The sequence below is a fragment of the Sphaerodactylus townsendi genome, linkage group LG05 (genome assembly GCF_021028975.2).
Source record: "Sphaerodactylus townsendi isolate TG3544 linkage group LG05, MPM_Stown_v2.3, whole genome shotgun sequence".
Lineage (NCBI taxonomy): Eukaryota > Metazoa > Chordata > Lepidosauria > Squamata > Sphaerodactylidae > Sphaerodactylus > Sphaerodactylus townsendi.
The window spans coordinates 19,867,658-19,894,895 of record NC_059429.1 but is presented as its reverse complement, the minus strand read 5'-3'; the positions used below and the strand labels follow the sequence as shown (position 1 = coordinate 19,894,895).

At 47.8% G+C, this 27,238-nt stretch overlaps 1 protein-coding gene across 1 annotated transcript in view; it reads right to left on the bottom strand.

The window, feature by feature from the left end:
• LOC125433724 (phosphodiesterase 4D interacting protein) overlaps window positions 1–26,612 on the bottom strand; it is a 68,478-nt gene extending 41,866 nt beyond the window's left edge. Inside the window, exons 1-4 of the mRNA XM_048498474.1 lie at window positions 26,528–26,612; window positions 16,918–16,967; window positions 14,047–14,282; window positions 10,898–11,008 (exon numbers count right to left, since the gene is read on the bottom strand). Of these exons, the coding sequence (XP_048354431.1) occupies window positions 10,898–11,008; window positions 14,047–14,282; window positions 16,918–16,948 (378 nt within the window). The 5' untranslated portion in view covers window positions 16,949–16,967; window positions 26,528–26,612. The remainder of the gene's footprint in view (window positions 1–10,897; window positions 11,009–14,046; window positions 14,283–16,917; window positions 16,968–26,527) is intronic.
• Between the last annotated feature and the right edge of the window lie 626 nt (window positions 26,613–27,238).

The window sequence follows — 27,238 nt, the reverse complement described above, 5'->3', positions numbered from 1 at the left end:
TTCTTGCCCACTCTCACACGGCTCACTCATCAGCTCTTCGTTTAGCAAACAATGATCCACGAGGAGTTTAAATTAGCATGACTCCGGCAACAGAAAAAAATTGTTTTGATGTAGGGTGGCTTCAAGAAGGGAAGGTAAACAAAAGCATGTGTATTCAAGCAAAACATCTAGGAGATGGTTACAAACTCTTGTGTAGATTACTTTCTGTGCCTGCGTCCATAAGAGTGTAAGAGGAGCCCTTCTGGATCAGATCAGTGGCCCACCTAGTCCAGCATCCTGTCTCACGTAGGGTGGGCAACAAAAATATTATTGGTATTTTTCAGGTTTAATAGACCTTAGCAGGAGCAGCAGTGGCATAGTGGTTAAGAGCAGGTGCATTCTAATCTGGAGGAACCGGGTTTGATTCCTCGCTGTGCTGCTTGAGCTGTGGAGGCTTATCTGGGGAATTCAGGTTAGCCTGTGCACTCCCACACACGCCAGCTGGGTGACCTTGGGCTAGTCACAGCTTTTCAGAGCTCTCTCAGCCCCACCCACCTCACAGGGTGTTTGTTGTGAGGGGGGAAGGGCGAGGAGATTGTAAGCCCCTTTGAGTCTCCTGCAGGAGAGAAAGGGGGGATATAAATCCAAACTCTTCTCTTCTTCTTCTTAATTTTTTTACTCTTCCTTCCAAAAGCCAATACTCTACAATGAAGCAATGAAGTATAGCTGCACTGTGGCCCTTTCTGCACAATTCCCTTAAAGCATTTCTAAAATGTTTTCAAAGCCTTCTGCCTGATGCCCTAGAGAGTTGCTGCCAGTCAGAGTAGACATGAAACAGCCTTATACTGTATCAGGACATCTGTATAACAGGTCAGTGTTGTCTACTCTGAGTGGCAGCAAGTCTCTAGGGCATCAGAAAGAGAGGTCTTTGAAAACATTTTAGAAACGCTTTAAGGGATTTGTGCAGAAAGGGCCACTGTCTCACACTCTTCTTCCTCTCGATGCCCAGGAAAACAAAACCAGAGAAGGCACCAGAATAAATAGTAATAGTGAAGGTTTCCAGCCATTCCCAAATGCCAGAAATAATTCTGTTCTGTTTTGGAGCACTCTTAACTCTGGGAATATAAATGGCTATTATCCAGGTTACCTCTTGATAGTAAATTTCCAGCTGCACATCTCTGCAAAGCATTTGTGCAGTTCTCTCAGCACCAGCCCAGATTGTAACAGAATCTGTCCTCTTGCTCTGTCACTGGTGGATTCCGCACAGCACAGATATAACTTCTTTAGGACATTATAAATAGCATTTTGGGGAAGAACTTTGTACAGCTCTCTTCCCCAAAACGAGTTCAGCCTGTTATATTCCTGTCAACCTCGGTTTTTCAAAAATCGCTGAACTAGAAGTCTCCCCCCACCCAACCCAGGTTGAGGACAATTCCTGCCTGCTGAGCAAACACCAGGAGGCGGGAGACACTTTATTTCTGCTGCCTAAACCTTTTACTTTTGTCTCCACCGCTCACGCCCACCATTTGTATGCTGCAGGAGATTCTCCGTGGAGATTTCCCATGGAGGTTTCCTCTGCTTGCAGCTCAGCCATTTGCTATTTCGCTATAAAAAGTAGATGAATAATGTTTGTTTGGCCTAGTGATCCCATGCATGTGTCATTTTTCCTTCTTTGTTGTTTTGAGGGGGCTATCTGCGAAGCTATGGTGACACTGCAATATGTACATATTTGTGTTCCTTAGCTTTGCAGACAGCCCCCTCAAAACAAAAAAGGAAAACAACATGTGCCTGGGATCACTAGGCCAAACAAACTTCATTCATCTACTTTTTACAGCAAAATAGCAAACAGCAAACATAGAGGAAACCTCTGTGGGATATCTCCACGGAGAATTTCCTGAAGCACACAAAATGGTGGGCGCCATTGTGAAACTGACCAGAGCTCCATGCAGCAGGTAGGGAAAAGGGTCCATTTTGGCTTGCTTGCTGAGAGAACACAAAATCCCCAAATGGATCTTTTAATAACATCCTAAAGACATTATATTTATGCTGTGTGTAATCCACCACTGCAAAACTATCCAAACTGGGCTGAATCACAGGGCAATAAATGTAGAACTACAAGTTGCATGCTGGGTCCTGAAAACAATCACATGACTTCTCCATCATAGGCTAAATCCAGAAGGTCTGCATAACCATTCGCCATATTAATTTGTCCACATGACAAGACTCTCTGCCTGTAAATCAGGACGAGTAGCTGCAAATGCTAAAATACCAGTGCAAATGCATCACACTGCATATTTTGTATGTCCTCATCTGAAGTCCATGAGTAAAAGCTTTTATAGGATGCTGCCCTTCGGCTGGACCACTTTAGCCAGTACTTTTTGGAGAACCAATATACACATCCGTCATATAAATAAAAAGTCAAATTTGGTGCCTCTTGAACAATATGGCCTGGAGCCAGCTGAGCTGAAAAACACTTGGCTCAGCTAGAACAGAATGTCCTGACTCCTGTTGCCTAGTGTGGGGAGAACAGATAAGTGTCCCAGGCAGAGGAGCAGGGTTGTCCACCCACAGTTTGATCGGTCACACTTGCTGACGTTTATCATGGGTAAGAATATGATGCGAGAGGGACGACTTTGTTTCAAACGCTGCCTTCCCAGATGCAAACAGCTTCCCTCCCTTGCCGGGTGCATCTGACTCCTACCTGCCACTATTACAGCTGCCATTTTGTAAGCTAGAAAGATGGCTACCAAAACAGCCCACTTGAATCTTCCTTCTTATTCCAACCAGACTCAACACAAACATATGAAAACAAATCATGTGACCTGTCCAGCTTTTGGGAGTTCCAAAGGCAACCATGGCTCTGGAACTTTGCCCCCTCACCTCAGAAGCCCTGGCCAGAGAGAAGAAAGAGACCGCTCATGACTAGGAAGCAACTGCAGAAGATTTTCTCCACTGACTTGCTATTCCAGTGCAATCCAAAGAGAGGCCCTTTCCGCACGGGCCAGCAGGGTGCCCCTGCACCGGCAGGAATTCTGCTGGTGGAGGGGTGGGGGCTGTTCGCACAGGAGTGTGCGAGCAGCCCCCAGCGCGCCCGGAGCCGCCTCTTCCCCGTCCCTCTCCCACTCGCCTCGTCGCTCTGCTGGACTGCTGAGACCCGCCCACGCTGCCCTCCGACCTCCAGGGGTCGGAGGACAGCGAGGGAGGGTCTCAGCAGTCCAGTAGAGCAACGAGGCAACGAGGTGAGTGGGAGAGGGACGGGGAAAACAGCGCATTCCCGGCGGTGCCGTTTGCACCGCGCCGCTGGGAATGCGCTGTTGTTCCAAAAACCGCCGCTGGGAATGCGCTGTTGTTCCAGAAGCCTGACGCCACCCTGGGGGAGGGGGAGGGGAGCCAGGTCGGAGCTGCTGTGTTTTGGCAGCGCCGCCTGTGCGAACGGCTCCCTGGGGACGGGGTTTTTGCCATCCCCAGGGCGCCGTTTATGGCCCGTGCGGAAGGGGCCAGAGTTACACTCTTCTAAGCCCATTGACATGACCAGATTTAGAATGATATAACTCTGATTTAGCAACACTGCAAAAAAGACCAGCTGAGGTTTTTGTGTCAACACTGGACACTCATGGACCACAGTAGAAAACAGCATGCTGGTTTGTCCAGTTCTGGGCACAAATGTTGCATGGGAACACCCTTTCCCCACTCAGTGCTATGAGGTTGTGTCTGTACATAGGAAGAAAGCACTCAGCAGACATCTGACAAGCTCAACGCTACAATTTAAATCCTCTGCTCCTGCCTCCTCCAGCAAAACCACCCCCCGTCTCCATGCTGCCAGACTAGCAGTCTGTGGGTGAGCCGAGTCCCGGAGCCAACAAGAGGCAGGAGGAAACTCCCACCTAGTAACTGAGCTATTTATAACTCTTATAGCAGAGCTATTTATAAGATGTGCTGACCTGGAAACAGAAAACCTCTGGGCTCTGTAGCCATTGGCTGGCAGCTCCAGGGTTCTGTACTTGCTCTTCACATCTTTGAGGGTGCCTGTCAGCATGGGGCTGAGATTTCTCTTCCAATGCAGTGATTGTAAGCCCACTGGAGGGAAGAGATTACTAGGAACATGCAAGGTTGCTTCATATTGCCAGATTGGTGACCTATCTAACAGAATACTGCCTTCTCTGCTTGGCGCTGGCTTCTAATCTTTCCCAGCCTGGCTACTAAACCAGGAATTTACATTGGTACAAGTGCATTTGCATGTAGATGTATGAAAAGTTGTATGAAAGGCAGTCAGAAGCTTCTTAGGCAAAACTCACTTAAGACTGATTACTTATTTTTTATGCCCTATCCTTCCTAAATCTGGCCCCGTCTGCACATGCAGAATAATGCGCTTTCAATCCACTTCCACAATTGTTTGCAAGTGGATTTTGCTCTTCCGCACAGTAAACTCCAGCCGCAAAGTGCATTGAAAGTGGATTGAAAGTGCATTATTCTGTATGTGCGGAAGGGGCCTGTCTGACTAACAGCCTTTGCAAGTTATCTGCGCCATGGCCAGTGGTGGGATCCAAAAATGTTAGTAACAGGTTCCCTCGCAAGCCCACCCCCCTCAGCAAAGGGGGCATAGGCGTACCTAGGCAAACCTGAGCCCTGGGCAAAACCTGAGTTGGATGCCACCCCCCCATGGGCAGCCACCCCACCCCAACCCCCCCCCCCCCAATTTTTTGTACCAGGTCATTTCTAAATCATCATCACATTATAGAAAATGCCCCAACTCACAAATCTGAACACAGCAATGATGAAACACACAGGTTCTTTGATAGAGACTGGTGAGATAAAAGGTACGAAAGGCTGAGAATCCATGAATTGCAGTACCTGAAAGGGATTAACCCAGTTCAGGGAGTTACATTATTAGTCGCTATTGCTATATGGAACCTTCACATTCAAAGGCAGTATGCCTCTCGGGGAGGCGAGGGCGTGGAGATGGAAAAGCAGACCCAATTAGTAACCCCCTCTCGGCACACACAAATAATTAGTAACCCACTCCCGGGAACTGGTAAGAACCTGCTGGATCCCACCTCTGGCCATGGCCATTGTTACATTCAACAGTGGCGAATGCCACGATTACTCGTTTAGCAAAGAAGTACTTCTATTTGTCTGTCCTGAATCGATTACTCATTCAGCTTTGGAATTATGCAAGCACAACTATTCTTAACCTTTCAATTCTTAGGGAGGTAGATAAGTACTGCTAAATAATCACTGATTTGTGGCAGCCCCCAGCAAGGGGCTTTCAAGGCACATGAGAAGAAGAGGTGGTTTATCATTGTCTTCCTCTGCAGAGTGTTCCTTGGTGGCCTCCTGACCGAACACTGACCTTGCTTAGCTTCCAAGATCTGATGAGATCAGGTTATACCGCACTGCCTCCCTTCCCTTTTAGTGCTTGCTTCTCCAGTTACAAAAATCGCTATGGTGAAGTGTTCAGCAGTGGCAGACTCCAATCTAGAGAACCACATTTGATTCCCCGCTCCTCCACATGAAGCCTGCTGGGTGACCTTGGGCTAGTCACAGTTCTCTCCGAACTCTCTCAGCCCTATTGATCTCACAAAGTGTCTTGTGGCAGGGAGGGGAAGGGAAGGGGCCACGTTGAGACTGCTTCAAGGTTGAAAAAAAGTGGAGCATCAAACCCAACTCTTACTTTCCCTACTGCCAGGTGCTCCTTTTAAGCCTGTTTTTGGAAAACTTGTTATTTATTTACATCAGGGGTAGGGAACCTGCGGCTCGAGAGCCGCATGCGGCTCTTCTGCCCTTGCACTGTGGCTCCATGAGCTGAGCCGCCGGCCCCATCCTTGCCCGCCCTGCAGGCAGCAGGGCGGGCGCACCAACTGCCCACGGTCGGCTGGGCCACACCACGGGCTTCCCCTCTCGCCTGCCCCGTTGGAGCGGGGCGGGCGCTTTCCCGGCGGCCGGCGAGGCCGAGCCACCGGCTTCATCCTTGCCCACCCTGCAGGCAGCAGGGCGGGCGCATCCTTGTGCTTCTCAGAATGAGTGGAGTAAAAGGTTAAAAAAAAACCTATATATATAGTGTTATCTTTATCTTAAATGTCAAAAATTATTTGCGGCTCCAAGTGTTTTCTTTTCCCATGGAAAATGGGTCCAAATGGCTCTTTGAGTATTAAAGGTTCCCTACCCCTGATTTACATTGATTGATTAATATACTTGCATGCCTGTTTTCTCCCAAATGGAAACCCAAACTGGCTTACAACATCACCCCCCACCACACTCAGAACTTTTAGCCTCAGAACCATCCCATGAGGCAAGTTAGGCTGAATATTGGATTGGCCCAAGGACACCTAGCAAGCTTCACTAGAGACTGTGGATTTGAACCTGTGTCTTCCACATCCCCGTCCAATATTCTAATTGCTGTGAAATACTACCTCTTTAAGGTTCCTATCTTCTTTTCCTGAAACTGCTAAATTTCCTCAGGTGCGCAATGTATTGCTGAAGGCTTTCATGGCCAGAATCGACTGGCTGTTGTGGGTTTTCCGGGCTGTGTGGCCGTGGTCTGGTAGTTGTTGGTCCTAACACCCACATTTATGGTTGGCATCTTCGGAGGCATGTCATGGTAAGATATGTCTCTCTAAGATGTCTCTGCGTTCTGCTGAGGCCAACTTGCTGATGATCCCTGGCCCCTCTGTGATGCGGCTGGCCTCTACCAGGGCCAGGGCTTTTATGGCCCTGGCCCCTGCCTGGTGGAACACACTTCCATCAGCGGTGCGGGCCCTGCGGGATCTTAGTGATTTCTGCAGGGCCTGTAAGACCGAATTGTTCCACCGGGCTTTTGGGGAGGCCATCAGCAGATTGGATGTCCCTCTGTTGCGTGCTGTACCATCATTGGCACTACCGGTGTGACATCTTTCAGTATTGTCTGTCCCCTCCCAGCCTTGGGATCGGGAGCCGTCATTAGTATTATTGATATTGTCTTTACTGGGTTTTAGAATGCTGCTTATTCTGAGTTATGTATTTTAATTATTTATCACTTATTTATTGTGCACATTGTTTTAGTTGTGGTTTTGTTGTACACCGCCCAGAGCGGTTTATCAAATTCAATTAATAATAATAATAATAATAATAATAATAATAATAATAATAATAATAATAATAATAATAAGAAGAAGAAGAAGAAGAAGAAGAAGAAGAAGAAGAAGAAGAAGAAGAAGAAGAAGAAGAAGAAGAAGAAACACATATTACCCTGACATGCCTCTGAAGATGTCAGCCATAGATGCGGGCAAAACATTAGGAGCAACCATTATTCTGTCTGCAGTGAGTGTGATCTTTGCGGTGATCTCTGAGCTTGCTGGCCGAAGCAGTAGTGAAGCCATTGAAGTTGCATCCGGTCCATCATAGGCGGTTTCTTTGGCTGTAGTTCCCATGGCGACCATTTTGTGATTTGCTGTACACACCCTCTGGCATGGCAGCCATTTTGTGCTGCTCTGTTTTCAAAAATCTAAAAGTTCCTGCTACACTTGGAGATGCCTGGGTTTGTAATTAAGTGGATGTTGACTGAACAGAAAGCTGGTATTTTATTGGTGTATAAACAAGCCTGTGCAGATTATCACTCTTCTGGAGCTTCTCCACTACTTTGGACAGGTGCACATAAATGAAGGGGGAATTTTGTCTTCCTCAGAGATTTTGCCTTCCCCCACCAATGACTCTGTGTGGCACTGTAAGCAGGTGTGGAAATAGATCCCTGAAGGGCTAGATTTCAGCTACAATGTACTATGACTTTCCCAGAACCCAGGGAAATCTGATCTTGCCATGTTTATAAGGCTGACTGATCTCTGCCTTCTTGTTGGTGCTGTGCAATAAACAGAAAACCATGGTGAACCGCACACCCACATACACTGCTAGCCAAAGCCTAAACATTTAACACATTTAAATGTGTTTGGCCTGTCCCATTTGTGGCTGCCATAGTACTACTAAGATTGGGGTCTGGGTAGCTTCTATAGCTTGTGTCTCCAAAATCTCATCCTGCAGCTGCTGGAACAGAACCTGCTTTTAATTGCGTGAAAAAGAGTATTTCTTGAATTGGTGCACCTTAATCTGGATGAATTGTGGGAAATAGAAGTCCCTAGGAGGCTTGATTGGGGATTCCCAGTGACCCACAGCTCACGCAGCCATTCCAACTGGATGGGAAGAAGTTCAGACCGACTTTTCCCTCTGTACTGGGATCCTCCTTGAGCTACTAAAAGGGTTCCCAGGTCTCTCCAGCCACCAGTGGAGGATGGGAGGTAGGGTTGCCAGATCCCAGTTGAGAAATTCCTAGAGATTTGGGGATGGGTCTTGGGAAGGCCAGGGACTTCAGTAGGGTACAAAGAGTCCTCCCTCCAAAGAATCCATTTTCTCCAAGGGGACTGATTTCTACTGTCTGGAGATTAACTCCCCAAGTTCCACCTGGAAGCTGGCATCTTTATCTATGGCTCAGCATACTCTGGCCCCTTCCGCACACGCAAAATAATGCGTTTTCAAACCACTTTCACAACTGTTTGCAAGTGGATTTTGCTATTCCGCACAGCTTCAAAGAGCACTGAAAGCAGTTTGAAAGTGCATTATTTTGCATGTGCGGAATGAGCCTCTGTTTATCTATTTCCTCTCTTCCAAAGAGCTCAGGCCAGGCTATGTGGTTCTTGCTTTTTATATCCAGAACAATTCTGGAGGTAAGTTAGACCGAGAACAAGCAGCCAAGCTCACTCTGGCCCCTTCCGCACATGCAGAATAATGCACTTTCAATCCACTTTCAATGCACTTTGAAGCTCAATTTCACTGTGCGGAATAGCAAAAACCCACTTGCAAACAATTGTGAAAGTGGATTGAAAGTGCATTGTTCTGCATGTGTGGAAGGGGGCCCCCGTGAACTCCTAGGCAGAATGGAGACCAGAACTCATGTTCCAGTTGACATTCTACCCACTATACCACCGCTGGCTCTCGAACCCGAGGCGGCTGAGAAGGTTTAAGCCTGGAAATGACAAAATCAGGAGAAATTGTTTGGTATCCACAAAAAAGGATGAATAGAAGCCCCTGTACTCAGGCATTATGATCCTAGAGATCTGTGGGATGCTGAGAGGTAAGCAGTCTAGTGGTCTGTTTTCAGAGCAATCATTTTACAAGTTCAGTTTCTCATTGGAAGAGGTATATAGCACTCTTCCATGATTTACAAATGCAGGGCTTGAGCACAGGGGATCAGGCAGCGCAAGACTGGAAACTGGCAACACTTGATCCTCAAGATCCACCAGGGATTCCTCTTCCAGCTGACTGGAAATATGCAGACTTGTGTCTCCTCTGGATACCTAAGAGCTAATTAATCATTTCCTATAGGCATCCCATTCAAGCAGGTGGGGTGGATCTTGTAGCCAGATACCAAAGAGGTTGAGAAGTCTAATAGGTATCTATTAAAATATATTAAATATACATTTTATTGCACTGTGCTTTACTCTTAAAAATAAAAATCTGTACATAAAAATCTAAATGGAAAATATACAGCCTTGTCAAAAAAACCCATAAAATGTCACTATATCACTATATCACAAATAATAGGTCTTTTTTGTGCTACAGTCTGGGATGTTTTCTATATGATCCTTCATGAGGCTTTGTGGTTATTTATGATATATTCTGTGATGTTGTGATATTTTACGTGTTTCGGGTTATGGATGTATATTTTCCATTTACTGTAGATTTTTATATACAGCTTTTTATTATTAAGAGTAAAGCAAAGTGCAATAAAATGTTTAATATATTTATTTTAATTGATAGCTATTAGACTTCTCAACCTCCTGGCTCCAAGCGTGTTTTTCAGGTTGGGTTTGGATATTTGTTTCCCTTTCTTTGGCTGCCGATGGATTTTGTAGCCACTGAAGATCACAACTTAAGCACTGTGTGCTGCCAAAGCCTTCAGTGAAAATAATTTTCCAAAGGAGGTGCTTGCAAACATATAGGCTGAATTATACCTTTCTAAAGTCCACTACTTTTAAGGTGGACTTTTAAGGTGTGATCCTGTTTAGGATGGCATTGCTAGTTTCCCAAATTATACCTTCACACACTTAAATTATACCTTCACATTTAGACACAATATTTAGATACTAGGGTGTTGTGGGTTTTCCGGGATTTGGCTGTGTTCCAGCAGCATCTTCTCCTGACGTTTGGCCTTCACCTGTGGCTGGCATCTTTAGAGGATCCCTGAACAGATGCAGGCAAAACATCAGGAGAAAATGCTACTGGAACACGGCCTTACAACCCGGAAAACCCACAACACCCTAGTGATTCCAGCTGTGAAAGCCTTCGACAATATTTAGATATTGATCGTGTTACAATCACCATTCAACACTTCATTCTCTCAGGTGTAACATTTGCAGAATTCCACAATTGAATACACATCAACAGTCAAGTGATCAAGGACACATGACTATACAGGTCTACTTGGAAGTAAGTCTCCTTTTATTCAGTTGGGCGGGAGCTTACCCCCAGGAAAGCATTCTTAGGCCCAATTACAACAGATAGGGCTGTGCTATTCAAATGGCTGATCCATTCCCTGCCGCAGCTATCTGCTCGCCTTCAGCCCAGACCCCTGCAGAGGCCTCGTATCTGCAAATTTGTCAACCATCCTTATTGCTCCCCACATGAGGTTCCTCATGTGTCACTTAGGAATTACATGCCCCACTTTTAGAAACTGTCGTGCAAGAAGAGGTAGGTCTATGTAACAGCAGATCAGAATTTTCCCTGACTGAGACGATACTCATCTCCAGACTGACACCGTTGAGGTGCCCTTCCACCAAGTGAAAGGACAGGCCTGCATAAACAAAACCGCATGAGCTAATTTAGAGTGACTTTTCTTCAGCGAACCAACATACAACACAGGTTAAAACTCAAGCACCGCTCCCGGCTAACTCACCCGTCTGTAGACGTCATCGCGAGTGGCTTCATACTTCTGTTGCATGCGCTCCTCCAAGAAATAGATGCGCAGCTTGAGGCTGAAATTCTCCTTCTTCAAGTCATTGAGGTGCTGGGACAGAGTACGGTATCCATTAGACATGGTTGGGGATCCATGGGGTGGGGACTCTCCACACACCCCTTTCACTCCAGTAACATGGTCAAAGCCGAGAAGGGAAGGCGAGCCCCCGCAAGAATGGCTATAGCGGCATGGCTTGTAGGGCCTATGGAAACATGAGGGCAAGCTCTGGAGCTCTGGGCACCGGCTGCCCTGCGGCTTTGCCTTTGCTGCACCAACTCAGGAGCGGAGTGTGGGCTCACTTTCCTTTTTTACCTCCAAGCGGCATTTGTGGAATCTCTGGCAGAGGCGCATCCTGCGGGAGCCCAGACACAAGTGGCGTAATCTGAGCTGGGCCTCTGTGGTTCCACTGTCCCCTCACAGCTGTCCCCTCACCAACTGCAGGAGATTAACAGCTCCGGCGTGTGAGAGAAACAGGGTGAATTTGGCAGCCGACCTCAGAGAAGAGGAGTAGAGACAGCGTGTGGGGAAGTTGGGTGTGAGGGGGGGGGGGTAATATGATCGAGGTACGGCTTGACAGGGAAAGGAGAGAAGGTCCTCAGTCCCACTGAGGATCTGATTTCTCCACATAAATCCTGCCCTCAGAGAAGAGAAAGAGCCATACCTCCCTCCCTCCCCTTTTTTGGGTCTCAAAAACAACATGGAAATTTCAGGTGAATTTCCACTTCAGGTGGAAATTTCAGGTGGAACTCCTGGACTCCCAAAGCTACCTGTATGTTCTTGATCCAACCAATAAAACCAGGCTGTACTAGAGAACCAGAACTGGTGTCTGAAAAGTAAACACAGCCCAGATTTCTCCCAGGCTTTCAACCATTCCAGGTGGGGCCTGGAATTCTCTTTGAATTATATCTGATCTCCAGACTCTAGAGATCAGTTTCCCTGGAGCAAACAACATCTTCTGAGGATGAACTCTGTGACATCTCATCCGCACTGAGCTTCTTCCCCTCCTCAAACTCCATTTTCCCCCAGACGCCACCCCGAAATCTGCTGGAAATCTGTGACTTTCCTAGCAATTTTAACTCTAGAAATCAAAGGTAGGTAGGATTGTCATCAGGCCTGGAGAAAAAGCATCCTGTCCCTTTAAGAAAGGCTTAATATGTGGAAGTTTTCATGGCATAGAAGGTACAAAGTATCCCACTGAGCCACTATTAAAAGGGGCAATACATTTTTCTCCAGGCCTGTTGGCAGCCCTAAGTGTGCAGGGTCCCAATTCAGATAAGGACCACAGAGGCAAGGGTGGTTTAAGACTTCCCCTGTGCCACATTTCTGATGTGAAATGGCCACAGCAAATCATGTACCAAGGTCAGTAGTGGCGAGCCTATGGCACAGGTGCCAGAGGTGGCACTCAGAACCCTCTCTGTGGGCACACGGAGAGAGCCCCCTCACACATATCTAGGCTCGCCTGGGCCTCTGGGCTCGATTATTAGCATTAAACCTAAGACCTAGTTTTGGGGAAGCAGTGTAGGTAACCCTGTTAAACACAGTTAACCCACTGATTTTCATGCGCTGAACTAAAGCACGATCCTTTACCTGGGAGTAAGCTCGGTTGCTGGCAATGGGGCTTGCTTTTGATTAAACCCTCCTAGGGTCGGTATTCACCCATTGGAAGAGTTGCATGGTTGCTTCAAAGCAAAGCCACCGACTACCACCAAGCTTACTCCTTAATAACGTGTGCCTTGGAGCCAACCGTTTTTTCTAAACTAAAACCTCGGTATTCAGGTTAAATTGCCGTGTTGGCACTTTGCAATAAATAAGTGGGTTTTGGGTTGCAGTTTGGGCACTCGGTCTCAAAAAGGTTCACCATCACTGACCTAGGTGCTTCCTAAGTGGGTCAAAGGCAGCTCACCAGATGTGGAGGCTTATGGAGCCATTGGGCAGGGTGGTGGGGGGAAGTGCCATCAAATCGCAGCTGACTTGTGGCAACCCCATGGGGTTCTCAATGCATAAGGTAATTTGTCTCTGCATAGCAGCCCTGGACTTCCTTGGTGGTTTGCCATAGAAGTACTAACCAGGGTACGCTTCTGTGGTTCAGAGCTGACCCTGCTTAGCTTCTGAGGTCTGACAATATCAGGCTAGTCTGGGTCATCCAGGTCAGGGGTCCAATGGACTTAAAATGGATTAATTTGAATACTTCCTCCCTCATGCTGAGGTCCCAACTCAGCATGGTGTTGTGGTTAAGAGCAGGTGGACTCTACTCTGAAGAACCAGGTTCGATTCCCCACTCCCCCATGTGAGCGGTAGGCTCTTATCTGGTGAACCAGGTTGTTTTCCCACTTCTAAACATGAAGCCTGCTAGGTGACCTTGGACCAGTCACAGTTCTTTCAGAATTCTCTCAGTCCCACCTACCTCACAAGGGTCCTTTCTGCATGGGCCAATTACCCCGGGGTGGGAATGGGATTAAACCTGGTTTGGGCAGGAACTTCGCATGGTTCCTGCTCCTAAATCGGGTCAATTCCACTTTAACCACCACCACCACCACCACCACCACCACCCCGGCAGGATATTTGAGAATGACACTATGTGCGATTCTTTTGAAATATCCCGCCTTGGCGCCAGGGCCGAGCAAATGGCCCCGGTGGGTAGGCGGGTCCCCTTTCCTCCTCACCCCCTGTGCCTGCATGGCTATGAAGGTGTGGGTGGCCGGCTGGTTGCCACTGCGATGCCGGCCCGTGGGTGGGGTCCCTAGGGTGCAGGAAGGTGGGGTTCAGGAGGCAGCCGCGGCTCCATGCCAAGCCATGGCAGCAACCTACTGCAGCCTCGTGGGCTGACGGGCAGTCCTGGGACCATTTATCCCGGCTACCTGTTGGCTTCTTTCCCGGCTTCTCCCTTCTCAATTTGAACCAACTTGAATCAGCCTCTGATTTTTAAAGAAACACACACACCAGAGCTCAATTCATGACACTCTTAGAGTCACATTTGTTTGTTTCACCTTTTTAGGTGCACCAGAGGAAAACCAGCCACAGAGTCGAGGGGAAGAAAAGGTATGGTGCAAATAAGTCTGGCATTGGAGTCCTGCTCTCAGTTTGCTCACCTTCTCGAGATTTCGCAGGGTCTGTGTTTGTACTGTAGAGCTCTGCTCCAAGCTTCTCAAGAGGTGGCTCTGAGCTAGGGGACTCTCCACACTGCTCAGAGTCTGAGTTTGCACCATGGAACAGGCCATGCCCAGGTCATCCGCAGAGGGTGTCTGCAGCAAAGGGCCCACACTGAAATAGCCCAAAGTTGGTGGCGACATCTGGTGTCTCTGCTCTGGGCTGTCATTAACACGTTCTGAATAGATGTGGGTGATGGAAGGAGAGAGAAAGATTAAAGAAAAACAAGTCAGGGCCAAGGATTTCTTCTTCATGCACAAACTACCCTACGGCCCTATTATTTTGTGCCTTGTGTATTTCTGATTTGTATTGGGATTTCACATAGGCAGACATTTTTGTATTTACCTTTTGATAATGCACATTCACATATATTGTTTCTCTGCAACTTCATATTCTTAGGATCCAATAATTGGCACGGGTTTCACTGAACATATTTATTTTCTTGCCATCAAGTCACAGCTAACTTATGGCGATCCTACAGGGTTTACAAGCCCAGAGATGTTTACAGGTGGTTTGTCACTGCCTGGCTCCACATCATAATCCTGGACTTCCTTGGGGGGGTCTCCTAATGAAATATTAATCAGGGCCGACTCTGATTAGTTTCTGAGATATGACGGATTGGGGTAGCCCGGGCTATCCAGGACAGGGCACAGAAAGACATACCAGCCTTAAATACCCACAGCAATGGGATTTTTTCCCCAGACACTTGAAATCTTGTGGCACCAATATGATGTTGTAAGGGGGAGTGCTTCTAATTGGGTGTATGGAAAATCTCAGAGATCCAAAGTCTTGGGGAAGGGGGAAAGAAGGACTTTGGGCCTTTCCCCACTTTTCCCTCTACTGCCGTCGCTGCATGCTACTCACTGCACGCGTCATTTCTGGCGCGTACCCTGGCTTCCCCATGATCCCGTGCTCTGTGCGGGGTCATCAAAAGGCGCCGTTTTCTCCAGCGCCATGAATGACGCGTGCTGAGGGGGCGTGACAGCAGCAGCGTTGGGGCGGCTGCGTTGTCGCCGCCCCTGCAGTGGGGAGTGCCCTGGGACCCTGTGCTACTTGAGGAGAGTAGTGCAGGGCTTAAGGTAAGTGGGGAAAGGCCCCCTGTTTGCCGTCCACAGTCAGATTATGTATGGGAAGGCGGTGCTGCACTTCTTATTGCTGCCAAATAAGAACAAAATCTATGTAATGCCTTTAATTAGGACCAATCAAATTGACTTAAAACATCAGCCAGCTTTTCATGCTTTCATGACTCTTAAGACTTTTCCTTTTAAAAAGATAACCAGGGGTCAGGGGAGGCGGGGGGGCACCAGATATTTCAGACCGTGATGTTATGACCTGATTTTGCAAACTTCTGAGCCAGGACTCTGACAGGCAGAGAAAGTTGCATAGCCAAGAAAAACCTAAAGGAAAATGAATGCTTCCTTCTTTCCTCACTCTCTAAGATAGTGATGCTAAAGTGCTTAGTGGCATGACTGGATACCATAACATTTTTTTCAGGAAAAAAAAAGGGAAGTGAGTTTGCTTAGAGACAGAAGGTTAACAGCAGAGGTGGGATCCAACCAGTTCTCACCACTTCTCTAGAAGTGGTTACTAATTTTTTCTGAGTGCCGAGAAGGGGTTACTAAAGCAACCTCCCTGCCCAATAGGAACTGGAGGTGCGTGTGTGCGGCAGCACCACTGCTTGAATCCTACCACCATCGGAACCTGTTATTAAAAGTTTTGGATCCCACCACTGGTTAACAGGCACAGGTGAAACAGTTCAACTCAAAATGGGAAGTCAGGCAAAAAGAAAACAAACCATAAATACTGGTGGTTGTGTTTTTCCGGGCTGTGTGGCCATAGTCTGATAGATCGGAAGTTTGCAAAATCAAGTCATAAAATCATGGTCTGAAATATCTGGCTAGGCTTATTCCTAGGAAGGACCTGAACAGCAATAAATGGGATCTATAGGCTTGATAGCAATATAGTGATATATGTGTGTGCCATGGTTCCCACCAGTGGGCATCTTGGCACCCATTTGCTTCTTTGACACAGCACCTCTTTCCCAAAACAAAGAGCCAATCCTCCCTTTCCTCTATCTTATAGGTGGGATCCAAAAATTTTAGTAACAGGTTCCCATGATGGTGGGATTCAAACTGTGGAAAAGTGCCAATGGGGCTGGGCGGGGCATTCCGGGGGCGGGGCATTCCTGGGCAAGGATGCAGCCACTGCGCCGGTCCTTGGGCGGGAAACGAATGCACGCAGGTTCAGGCTGCCACGTACACCAGTGCACCTCCTGCTAGACTGCTTCAAGTTCTGCGCGCTACTGCTGAGAGGAGGGGCGTAACTAAGGCAAAAATCACGTGGCAAAATCACCCATTAGTAACCCCCTCTTGGCACACACAAATAATTAGTAACCTACTCTCGGGAACGTGTGAGAACCTGCTGGATCCCACCTCTGGAGTCCAGGAGACATCAGCATAGTCTTTGGGAGGAGCAGACATTCAGATGCATTTGCCTGAACTGTAGGAAAATGCTTGGCTTCCACCTTGACCATTCTCAAACTTTACACCCAGAATGTCTGGAATCAAGGTATATTGATGCTCTTCCTTTATTTGAGAGCCAAGGCAAAGTGACCCAGGCAACCAATCCCCATCCCTGAACTAACCAGATACCAAACTACCCTGCAATCTCCCAACATTCTGTGATTGGTTTCAGCATCCCATGGTGGCCATTTTATGACTGCCCCTCATGACAGCCATTTTGTGGTAACTCCCCCTCCCCAACTTTCCAAAAGTGCTGACAGGCTCAACAAGTCCACCTGAGGTGATTCTTACCTGACATCATATGTTCAGTTTCAGCGATCATCTTGTCCTCAACCTCTTGTCTGCATAGGAAAGAAAAGGCATTGTCAAGCTTCAGTGTACAAGATAAAGGCCTTTTCTGCTTGCACAGCTTACCACAGATTCTCCCAGTATCTTGGAAGTGGTTTTTTTGTGAAATCATTCTGAACACTTCTATTCTCACCCCCCTGTCATTTCCCCCCTTGTCTCCTCAGTTTATTCCACACACTACTACTGAAAAGGTATTATGTCATCCATGATGCAGAAGAACAACCTTCCCCTTCAGCCAGGGGCGTAACGAGGCAAACTAGCCCTGGGCAAAACCTGAGTTGGATGCCCCCCCCCCCCCCCGCATGGGCAGCCACTCCACCATGACCAATTTTTTTGCACCAGGACATTGGTGCCTGCAGGGGATGCATTTTTAGACATATCAGCACCAAAGTTATGGACCCTCAAAACTGTAGCCCCCATCTCCTATTAGCTCCCATTGGAAACAATGGGGATGGAGGCACCCGCTTTGGGAGTCCATAACTTTGGACTCCCTGAACCAAACCTCACCAAACTTGGGAGGGTAGCATAAGGACAGTCTCCTGATGATACGCTGACATTTTGGTGCCACTAGCCTAAAAATTGCGCCCCCTGCAGGCCATTTTCTCCTGCTCCTTGTCCTCTGTTTTTGAAAGGGTTAAAAAAAATCTGTCATATTAGTAATGTAATGTAAGGGCACACACACAGACGTCAGGTTGATTGTATCATTTTTTTTTCAATTTTATCCCAAATGAGCAATGTCAAACTAAGGCAAAGATACAATATGTTCACAGTTAGGACCAAGTGAAATTGGCAAGATAAGTTGCTTTCTCGGGAAGGAATTGCGGAAGGATTGCTACAGTAAAGCACCATTTTTACTGTGGCAGTTCATTGTCAATTTCTTGCAGCACAAGCAACCTTCTTTCTGTCTGTGCCCTCATGTCCTATCACTAATGTGACAGAGAAAACGTATTTTCAAATTCCTTTCAAAAATGGGGGACAAGGGGGAGGAGAAAATGGCTGAGGGGGAAATTGGGTAATTACACAGGGGTGTGGATAAGGGCCAGGTGTTTGGTGGGGCAGAGACATAAACACCATTTCATATTTATTTATTTATTTATTTATTATTTAAACTTTTATACCGCCCCATCCCAAGGGGCTCTGGCCACTCAGGGGAAGCTGGTTCAGAAATAGATTTTAAAAATCATGGTAAAAGTGCTCAGAAAAACAGCAGAGGAAAAATGAAGGAAAAACATTTATGGAACTAAAGGGAAAAAACTATGCAGAATTAAAAGAAAAAATGTAGCATTTGGCAGTAGGGTAGTCTGACCAGACGTCCTGCTTTTGGCGGAACAGTCCCACCTTGAAACAACTTGTCCCGCATCCCGTGGGTTTTTTCCAATGTCCCGGGTTTTGGAAGGCTGCCGCACTGCCTTCTGGGGCGCAAGGCAATGCAGCAGCCTCCCGCGCGGCCACAGGAGCGCACAGCCTTCTGGGACACTGCCATTTCCCGCCCTGTAATAGGGCAGGAAACAGCAGCGCCCCAGAAGGCCGTCATCCGCTTTCCATCTTATGCCCAGCGACTGCAGGGGCATGGCCTTCCTGGGGAGCTCCAGAAGGCAGTGTGCTCCAGCCGCGCGCGCATGCCCACCCGCCTGTCCCGGTTTGCGAAGGTGACCATCTGGTCACCTAACAGTAGGGGCGTAGCTAGGGGAAATGGAGCATGGGGCAGACTCTGACTTTTCTCCCCCCATGGGCCTCTGCCTCCCCCCACACCATCTCTCATGCCCCACTTACCTTAGCTGGTTTTGGGGCCTGGCGGTGTAGGACTGGGGTGTGTACAGCGGCCTCTGCTGGCCTGGTGGGGCCTCTGCCAAGCCTGGAAGGGCTGTGTGCAGCCCGGCAGCACACTCTGCTGGGCTGGGTGGGGGGAAAGCAGGAGGGGTGTGGGGGTGATTTTTCGCCCCCACATGACCCAATGGCGGCTGCCTGGGGCACCTATCCCCACCCCACCCTGTGGAAGCTACGCTGCTGTTTGTAAACAACTTGTGCAGAAAAGGCCAAAAGCTCCCAGAAACTCCTAATAAACAGAGCTAAACTGCATATTACAGTGGTCATTGGGTCACTTGGGATATTCATTCAGACACCATATTCTGTTTTCATTTCAGGTCGAGAAGATGGTGGGGAAGGCTTAATCCCACTCTTCCGAGGTGCCATGGTCCCAATCCCAAATTCAGGGATGGGGATTTATAGCCAGGACCACTTTGCCTTGGATCTCAGATAAAGAATGAGCTGCAGCTCATATATATATATATGTATTTCCAGCTGGTGATGGTACCTGGAAAGAACGATCTGGATAACTGATGACCAAGATGTCTTGTCCAGCCAGGTGTCTTAGATGCCCAAGCACACCAGCATCAACTGGACTTAAGTCATGAATGACTATTACAGTGATTTCTAAGCTTTGTATTGAACAGCAGTCATGAAAATGATCAGGGTCACCTCTAGCCTCAGCTCCTTTATATCAAGAAACACAAACCAAGTAGAGTGCTTTCCTTGTGCCAAATCAATAACTAAAAAAAAAAGGTCAGCATTTGGATAACAAGGGCAAGACAAGAGCAGATGGCTCTTCCTGCTAATTTAATTTCGTTCCATTAGATGCTCAAATTCCCATCTCTTAGATGGATGCTGGGATGCACAGAAAGACAAGGAGACATACAATAGACCCTTGGGAGGCACACTTGCGATCAATATAGCACTGGAGCAGGGAAGGAAAGAGCACGCAAGCATCATTTCGAATTGCACTGACCTGTATTCAGATTTCTTGACGTTGCCAGATTATGTCATTCAATCCATTATGCACACATACTATTCACTTGTCATGCACAAATATGATCCCAGGCGGGAATAGGTGACACAGGCAGGAATACACAATGCTTACGCAGGGGACTATCTTTACCTTTACCAGTGGAAAGTCAATTATACGGCACTTGATCTTCCCTGTTGTGAGTTTTCAGGGATATGTGGCCGGGGTCTGGTAGTTTTTGCTCATAACGCATCGCCTGCATCTATGGCTGGTTTCTTCAGAGGCGTGTCATGGTAAGATGTGTTTCTCTCCATGGCCCAGCAAAACTATCAGAAAAAAATTACCAGACCACAGAGTCCAGAAAACCCACAACACCCGGTAATAAATCTTGTTTACAGAATCAGAACACAGTGGGCCACTCCCCACGCCGCGGGGTCACCTCTTTAAAAGACACGGGGATCCTGGACATTCCTCACGTCACCAGCGCCCACTGCCCAGCTGCCCGGAATTTGCCGCTCTCCCACCTCCTTGCCATGCGGCAAATTAGGTCCTCAAGAAAGAGCAGCATTTTCAAAAACCCCGCGGCAAGTACCACTGGGTGCTGCTGGAGCTGAAGGGGCTGCTGCTGCTGCTGGCCCAGGAGGAGCGCCGCACCGCCGACGCCGCAGCCGGACTCAGCAACGAGCAGAGGCCGACTGCTACAACAGCCTGGCAGGTCAATGGGGGCCGCGGTGGGTGCACGAGCAAGAGGACGGGTGGGCGAGGGCCGGGCTGGGGGTGCGTGCACGCGGCCACAAGAGCAGGTTTGGGGGAGCACTTCTTCCTCGGCACCCCTCTCGCCTAAGCCAGGGAGCCTGAACAGTGTGGGAGAAACAAATGTCTCCGTGGTCAAAAGCCACGGAGGCTTCTCTACGCGGGGTCCCTGCGGGGTTGCAATCAGAAGAGGTAAGTGGGGAGTGGCCCAGTGAGAAAAAAAATCGTACAATAAACATCGCAACAGAAAATTTTATCACAGGCATAAAAACGAGAGCACAGTCAATGTTGTTAAAATGCCCACCTGAAAAGTTCCCTTTTACTTATCTAAAGCTTAGTAAATATAAAACACTGTAATATAAAACACATACGAAATGCCACGGCCCCTCCAAGAATCACTTCATCTTAGCTGACATGGCCACTGGCCAGTTCCTGAATTTTGTGGTGTTTGGCTGCTTATTTTTTAGGTCACAGATTCCACAAGCAAGCACAAAAACAAGCAAACATACAAACCAGATAACCTCCGTTAAAAACTAATTTTTAAGTATCTGGAGCAAAATTACCCAATTAATGGTAACCTAAGTCAAAAACAAACCATGCCAGACCAAAGTGATTTTCACCTTCATAACTATGAAATATTGATACAACAAAATGATTTTTTTCAACACTAATTTTAAACATTCCCCTCAAAACAACCTTGAGAAATGTGGACTATGAAGGACTATGAAAGCAGACACCTTCTGTTTTAAAAGCCGCACCCTGAAGAAATGACATTTAAAATGATCAGCTCTAAAGGAGAACAAGAGGGCCCTTGTAACTTCCAGAGTTCTGTAGAAGAAGGAATCTTGGAAGGTGTTACTGTGGCGAAGAAAACTGCACTTGCCAAGTTAAAAATACAAGCCGGTTTGCAATTAGAATAGCCTCTGAGGACCCCCAGCAATTATACCTGATTTTAGTTCTGTTCAGTGTTTTCATTCATATATTTAAAGTCAAGACAAAATCAGAGGGAAGAAGTGAAACAGAGGGAAACCTTTAAAAAAAATCAAAATGGTTCCAACAAAATGGAGAAACAGGGCAATAATGTGACCAAATTAAAGAGAGCAATTAATGAGAGCAAATTAAAGAAAGACACCCACTTTTGGAGGAGAGAAAAGGCCAAACACATCTGTAGCGTGGGAACCATTTCAGCAGCAGCATTCAAAATATTGCTTCAAACACTTTCCAAGGTGATGTCTCTCAGAGCCAAACTACACAGTCTTGTTTTGAAAGAGTTGGGTTCAGGTTCCCTTCAGAATATGTCACGTGGAACAGCAAAAACAGGGATATAACTCTTCCCCACCGTGCTGTTTCCAGGACGGGAAAGGAGCAGCAGTGGCGTAGGAGGTTAAGAGCTCGTGTACCTAATCTGGAGGAACTGGGTTTGATTCCCAGCTCTGCCGCCTGAGCTGTGGAGGCTTATCTGGGGAATTCAGATTAGCCTGTACACTCCCACACACGCCAGCTGGGTGACCTTGGGCTAGTCACAGCTTCTCAGAGCTCTCTCAGCCCCACCTACCTCACAGGGTGTTTGTTGTGAGGGGGGGAAGGGCAAGGAGATTGTAAGCCCCTTTGAGTCTCCTCCAGGAGAGAAAGGGGGGATATAAATCCAAACTCTTCTTCCTCTTCTTCTTCTTTCAGGGGAGGCAGGAGCCCTTTTCGTGATTCCTCTATGAAGCCCAATGTTTTCAAAGTGCTTCAGATGCAGCACTGTCCAGAGAAAGGCTGTGCCAGCCACACCAGATCAGCATGCTTAGCAGATACTCCTCAGCATTAAAGTTCACAAAAGGCTTCAGTGTTATCACACAAAAGGACTGCAGGAGGTCACTGGACAGGCCGGATAACAACAAACAATTGCTATATTGGCCTTCCCGGGAAGATGGCCCACTTGTCATTTCCACATAGGTCGAATCCCCACTACTGTCTTAGCCAGGTTTCAGAACACAAACTAACCAGGTTTGAGGTTGTTTGTGTTCTGAAACCTGGCTAAGATGGTAGTGGGGATTCGACCATTCGACCATAGAATCACAGTAAAGGTGCTCTGAGGGGAAATGCACTCTGCCACTGGTTGTGCCTCCCCTATCTACATTACTTCTGCCCTCACCTGTCCATTTGCTTGTAAACCTGAGGGAGGGCCTATCTCTTTACTGACATGAGCCACTTGGGAGACAGTTGTCTGAAAAACAGGCTATATACCCTACTTACCCCTTTTCTTCTTCCCACCTCTTCTGCCCGCTTCAGTTACTGGCAGCCAGGAATGAAACACAGACCTTCCCTTATGAATAGTCAGATTTGAGTTCAGCAGCCTTTTACAGACCAATGACAGTTTCAGGGTACAAGCTTCCGAGAGTCACAGATCCCTTCATCAGATGCAGGCCAACACAGCGACACTCAGAAACTGTCCTGTGTGAAACACTTTCTTTGTACCGATATGGCTGAAGCCAGGGTTGTCTCTCTCAGGAGCAAGAGAAAAAGAGGTTGCCGTGACAAAATCAGATTCTTCACCAAACGACTGACACACTACAATTCTCCATACAGATAAGGAAAGCCACAGGAAAGTACAATCTTAAAGAACTGCTCTCGGCTTCAGCAGCTGACGGGAGGACAAAGGAACATGATTTCCAGTGAGGAGCATGTGGTGCTGCTTCGGTCAGATCCAGAAGGCCAGGCAAAAAGAGATCCACCAACCTCCGTAAATGCGTTCACAGTCTTTCCATCTTCCCGCACACGGCTTGATCCCAGATGCCACAGATGTCCCTGAAGAGTCCCACAGTTCCTATCACAGGAAAACCCTGCGAGACCACACAGGGTTTTTTTAAAACAAACCTAACTCGAAAGGCTCCCCGCCCAGAGCTCTGAGTACAGAGGATACTTTTCACAAAGGGATGGCTCTGAGCGAGAACGCAGCTTCCCCGGCCCCTCATGGGCACTGAGGGGCAGCTGTCGGGAATGTGCTATTCTTGAGCTCCAGCTGTAATTACGGGTCCTGTGGGCAAGATCGGAATTCGGCCTTGGGGAGTGCTTGTACAGTTGGTCAGGCTGAAACCAGCAGAGAGGGGATAGTGTCGGCTTCAGAAACAAAAGACGGAGAGGCTGCCCTCACAATTGAAGCATTGCTCAAAATGACTGGGTGGTTGAAGATCCTGAGAACAGACAATGCATTGGGGCACGAGGGCTGAACTAGATGTTATGTGAGAGGTGTATGAATTGGTCCTTCCTTCCTTCCTTCCTTCCTTCCTTCCTTCCTTCCTTCCTTCCTTCCTTCCTTCCTTCCTTCCTTCCTTCCTTCCTTCCTTCCTTCCTTCCTTCCTTCCTTCCTTCCTTCCTTCCTTCCTTCCTTCCTTCCTTCCTTCCTTCCTTCCTTCCTTCCTTCCTTCCTTCCTTCCTTCCTTCCTTCCTTCAATGGACAATGGGCAGTTGCAGCTGTTCTGGGTCCTGTACTATACCCTGTTCAACATAAAGAACAAAGGAGATGTCCACCTCATCTTCCTGGACCTTCTTTCTGCTCGAGTGTCCCACTAGGTCCTAGCGCCTGCCTTCTCCTCGTTTCCGATTCTCTCAGAGTGTTTTAAAATGTCATTTCAGTGCCACTGGCATTATTATCCACACTGTTAAACTTAGCTGTTTGATAAAATAGCATATGTATCACCCTGAGTGGCTGTTAGCAAAATAAAAAGTTGTGCCTGCCATTTTCTTTCATACACCAAATGCATACACCAACCTCAACCAATTGAGGGTCAACTTAGAAACAGTCTCAAAACGATTAGTTTATATAATAACCTGGACCTGAACAAGAATAATTTCAAAATCACCTCTACATAAATCTGGGCAAAAATGTACAACAGAAAGGATATGTGACACACAACCACAGATTTCTCAACAATAGAAAGTAATTCAAATGTGTAAACTTGTAACACATCAAAAGCAATACCACCTCCAGATTGGGTAGGTATTTCAAACAGATCTTTTCCAAGCTTCAAAACGATAAAAAAAAACAAAAAATCATACAAAAAACATATAATTAGTGCAAACCTTCTCTAATACAAAAGCGACAACCTATTCAATATAATGGCTATTAGCTATAACAACATGTGACAAAAAGACTACAAAGTGAAATACAAAAATCCATGTCAATAGCCCCCAAAGAGGTAGACTAGTGTACAATGTAACTTACAGAGGAATTTTCAACTACATTTTTTCGAGGGTACACTGTAAATCCCTATGCTGCTCTCTATAACAATAAATAGATAGATAGATGGATGGATGGATGGATGGATGGATGGATGGATGGATGGATGGATGGATGGATGGATGGATGGATGGATGGATGGATGGATGGATGGATGGATGGATGGATGGATGGATGGATGGATAGATAGATAGATAGATAGATAGATAGATAGATAGATAGATAGATAGATAGATAGATAGATAGATAGATAGATAGATAGATAGATAGATAGATAGATAGATAGATAGATAGATAGATAGATAGATAACAAAAGCCATTTGGGAAGGCAGAGCAGACAGGCACACCTTCCAGAGTAAGCTAAACCTAACCTTTTTCATCCTTGCCTCCTGGGTAGCAGTTTCCTAAAAGAATAACTCACCACTGTCTCCAGGCAGGCTGCATACTAACAGTGAAGAGAGAAGGAACTGTCATGTTCAGAGAGCTTCTGAATATGAGTGCCAGGGGGAAACACCAACTGAAGACCTTGGCCTCCATCTCTATTGTTGGACCACCAGAGCAATGGGCTGGCCACTGTGTGGGACAGGATGCTGGACTAGATGGGCCACTGGTCTGATTTAGCAAGGCTTCTCTTATGTTCTTAGGAGAGCAATGATTCTCCTATGTTTTGTCTTGGGGCGAGCTTTAGCAAAGATTGTCAACCTCTTGGCGGGGCCTGGAAATCTTCCAGCTCATCTCTATTCCCCTGGAGAGAATAGCTGCTTTAGAGGATGAACTGTATGGCATTATACCTCTCCCTCCACAAACAGTCTCCAGGAATTTCCCAATCCGGAGTTGGAAACAGTCATCTTAGCAGACACCTCAGGCTTTGTTTGCACAGAGTGTGTACTCAGGCACTGGAGTTTCAGAGATCTGTCCCCACAAGCAGGTTCCTGTCCACAACGAGGCAGTGAAGTCCACTCTGCCTCGCTCACATGTCCAACATGGTCTGGTTCGTTATTCCACACCCCCGCCCACCCCCGCCCAAACTGGTTGCACTGGATTCCAAGTAACTCCACCAGCCTCTGCTGACAAGCGGGGTGCACCACACTGAAACTGCAAAGAACTCACACTACCTTCGGTGTATAGAATGCATCCTCTCACCTGCATTGGACCGGCTGATGCACTTCGCCAGCCTATGAGGCCCTGTATGGTTTTCAAGGCAAGAAATATTCAGGGATGGTTTGCTTGCTTTCCTTTGTATAGCAACCCTGGTTCTCCAGGGTGGTCTCCCATCGAAATACTAACCAGGACCGACCCTGCTTAGCTTCTGAGACCTGACAAGATTTTAGCTAACTCGGGCTATCCAGGTCAGCGCCAGCAAACCTTAGAGGAGGAAATCTCCGAGCAGGGATTATTTTGGGGGGATTTTTTTTTCGCCCTCTCCGGGGGTGGCTGCGCGGCTGGCGGCTGCTTTCGGCCCCTGCAGGGCAAACTTTACCGGTTCCCCCTCATTCAACCGACCCGCCGCCCCCAGCAAAGTGCCAAGACGGAAAGGATGCAAAAAAGCACAGATCTCCCCGCCTCCCTTCTCCTCCTAGGCGAAGTGGCCGGGGATACCTTTGGCAACGACAAGGGACTTAGGGCAACCCGGCGACCCGGCGACCGACTGCAGAGCCAGAAGGACGGCTCCGCTGCAGACTTCGCCCGCCCGGGCGTTGCTCGGCCTCCCAGGCCCGTCCCCACGTGCATTCATGCCCCTTTGCCCAACCAGTCAAGGGTCGATCTGGGGTCCTTCCCCGCCCCCGGGTCACCTGGTGCTGCGACACGCCGGCAGCCTCCTCCTCCTCGGGCTCGGCTCCTCTGCCTGGGGGGCGGCGGCGTCCCTCCGCACCGCATCTCAGCGCGGGAGCATCCTGGGCGCCGCCGGGGCGCCCCCCTGGCCAGAGGAGGAACTGCAGCCTGGCGCCCCCCTCCTGGACTCCATCCCCTGGGATTTGGCGCTGTCCGGTCCTGATAGGAAGGTCGGCCAAGTCACAGCTGGCTGAGGGCCGTTCTGTAGCGTCTCCAAGGCAAGGAACCTTCAGAGGTGGTTTGCCACGGACTGCCTCGAAGCAGATTGCCCAGATATGGCCCTGCTTAGCTTCCAAAATATATGAGATAACATAAAGGCTGGTGAGATTGGGCTAACCTGGGCTATCCAGGACAGGATAGAAATAAGGATAGAAATAAGGATAGAAATAAGTAGAGGTGGTTTGCCATTGCCTGGCTCTGCACACCAACCCTGGACGTCCTTGGTGGTCTTCCATCCAAATACTACCCCGGGCTGGCCCTGCTTAGCTTCTAAATGCTGGTGAGATCAGGTTCACCTAGGCTATCCAGGTGAGGATGGGGAAAAAAGCAGAGGTGGTTTGTCATCGCCTGCTTCTGCACAGCAACTCTGGACTTACTTGGTGGTCCCCCATCCAAATGTGACCCAGGGCTGGCCCTGCTTAGCTTCTGAGATCTGATGAGATTGGATCCTT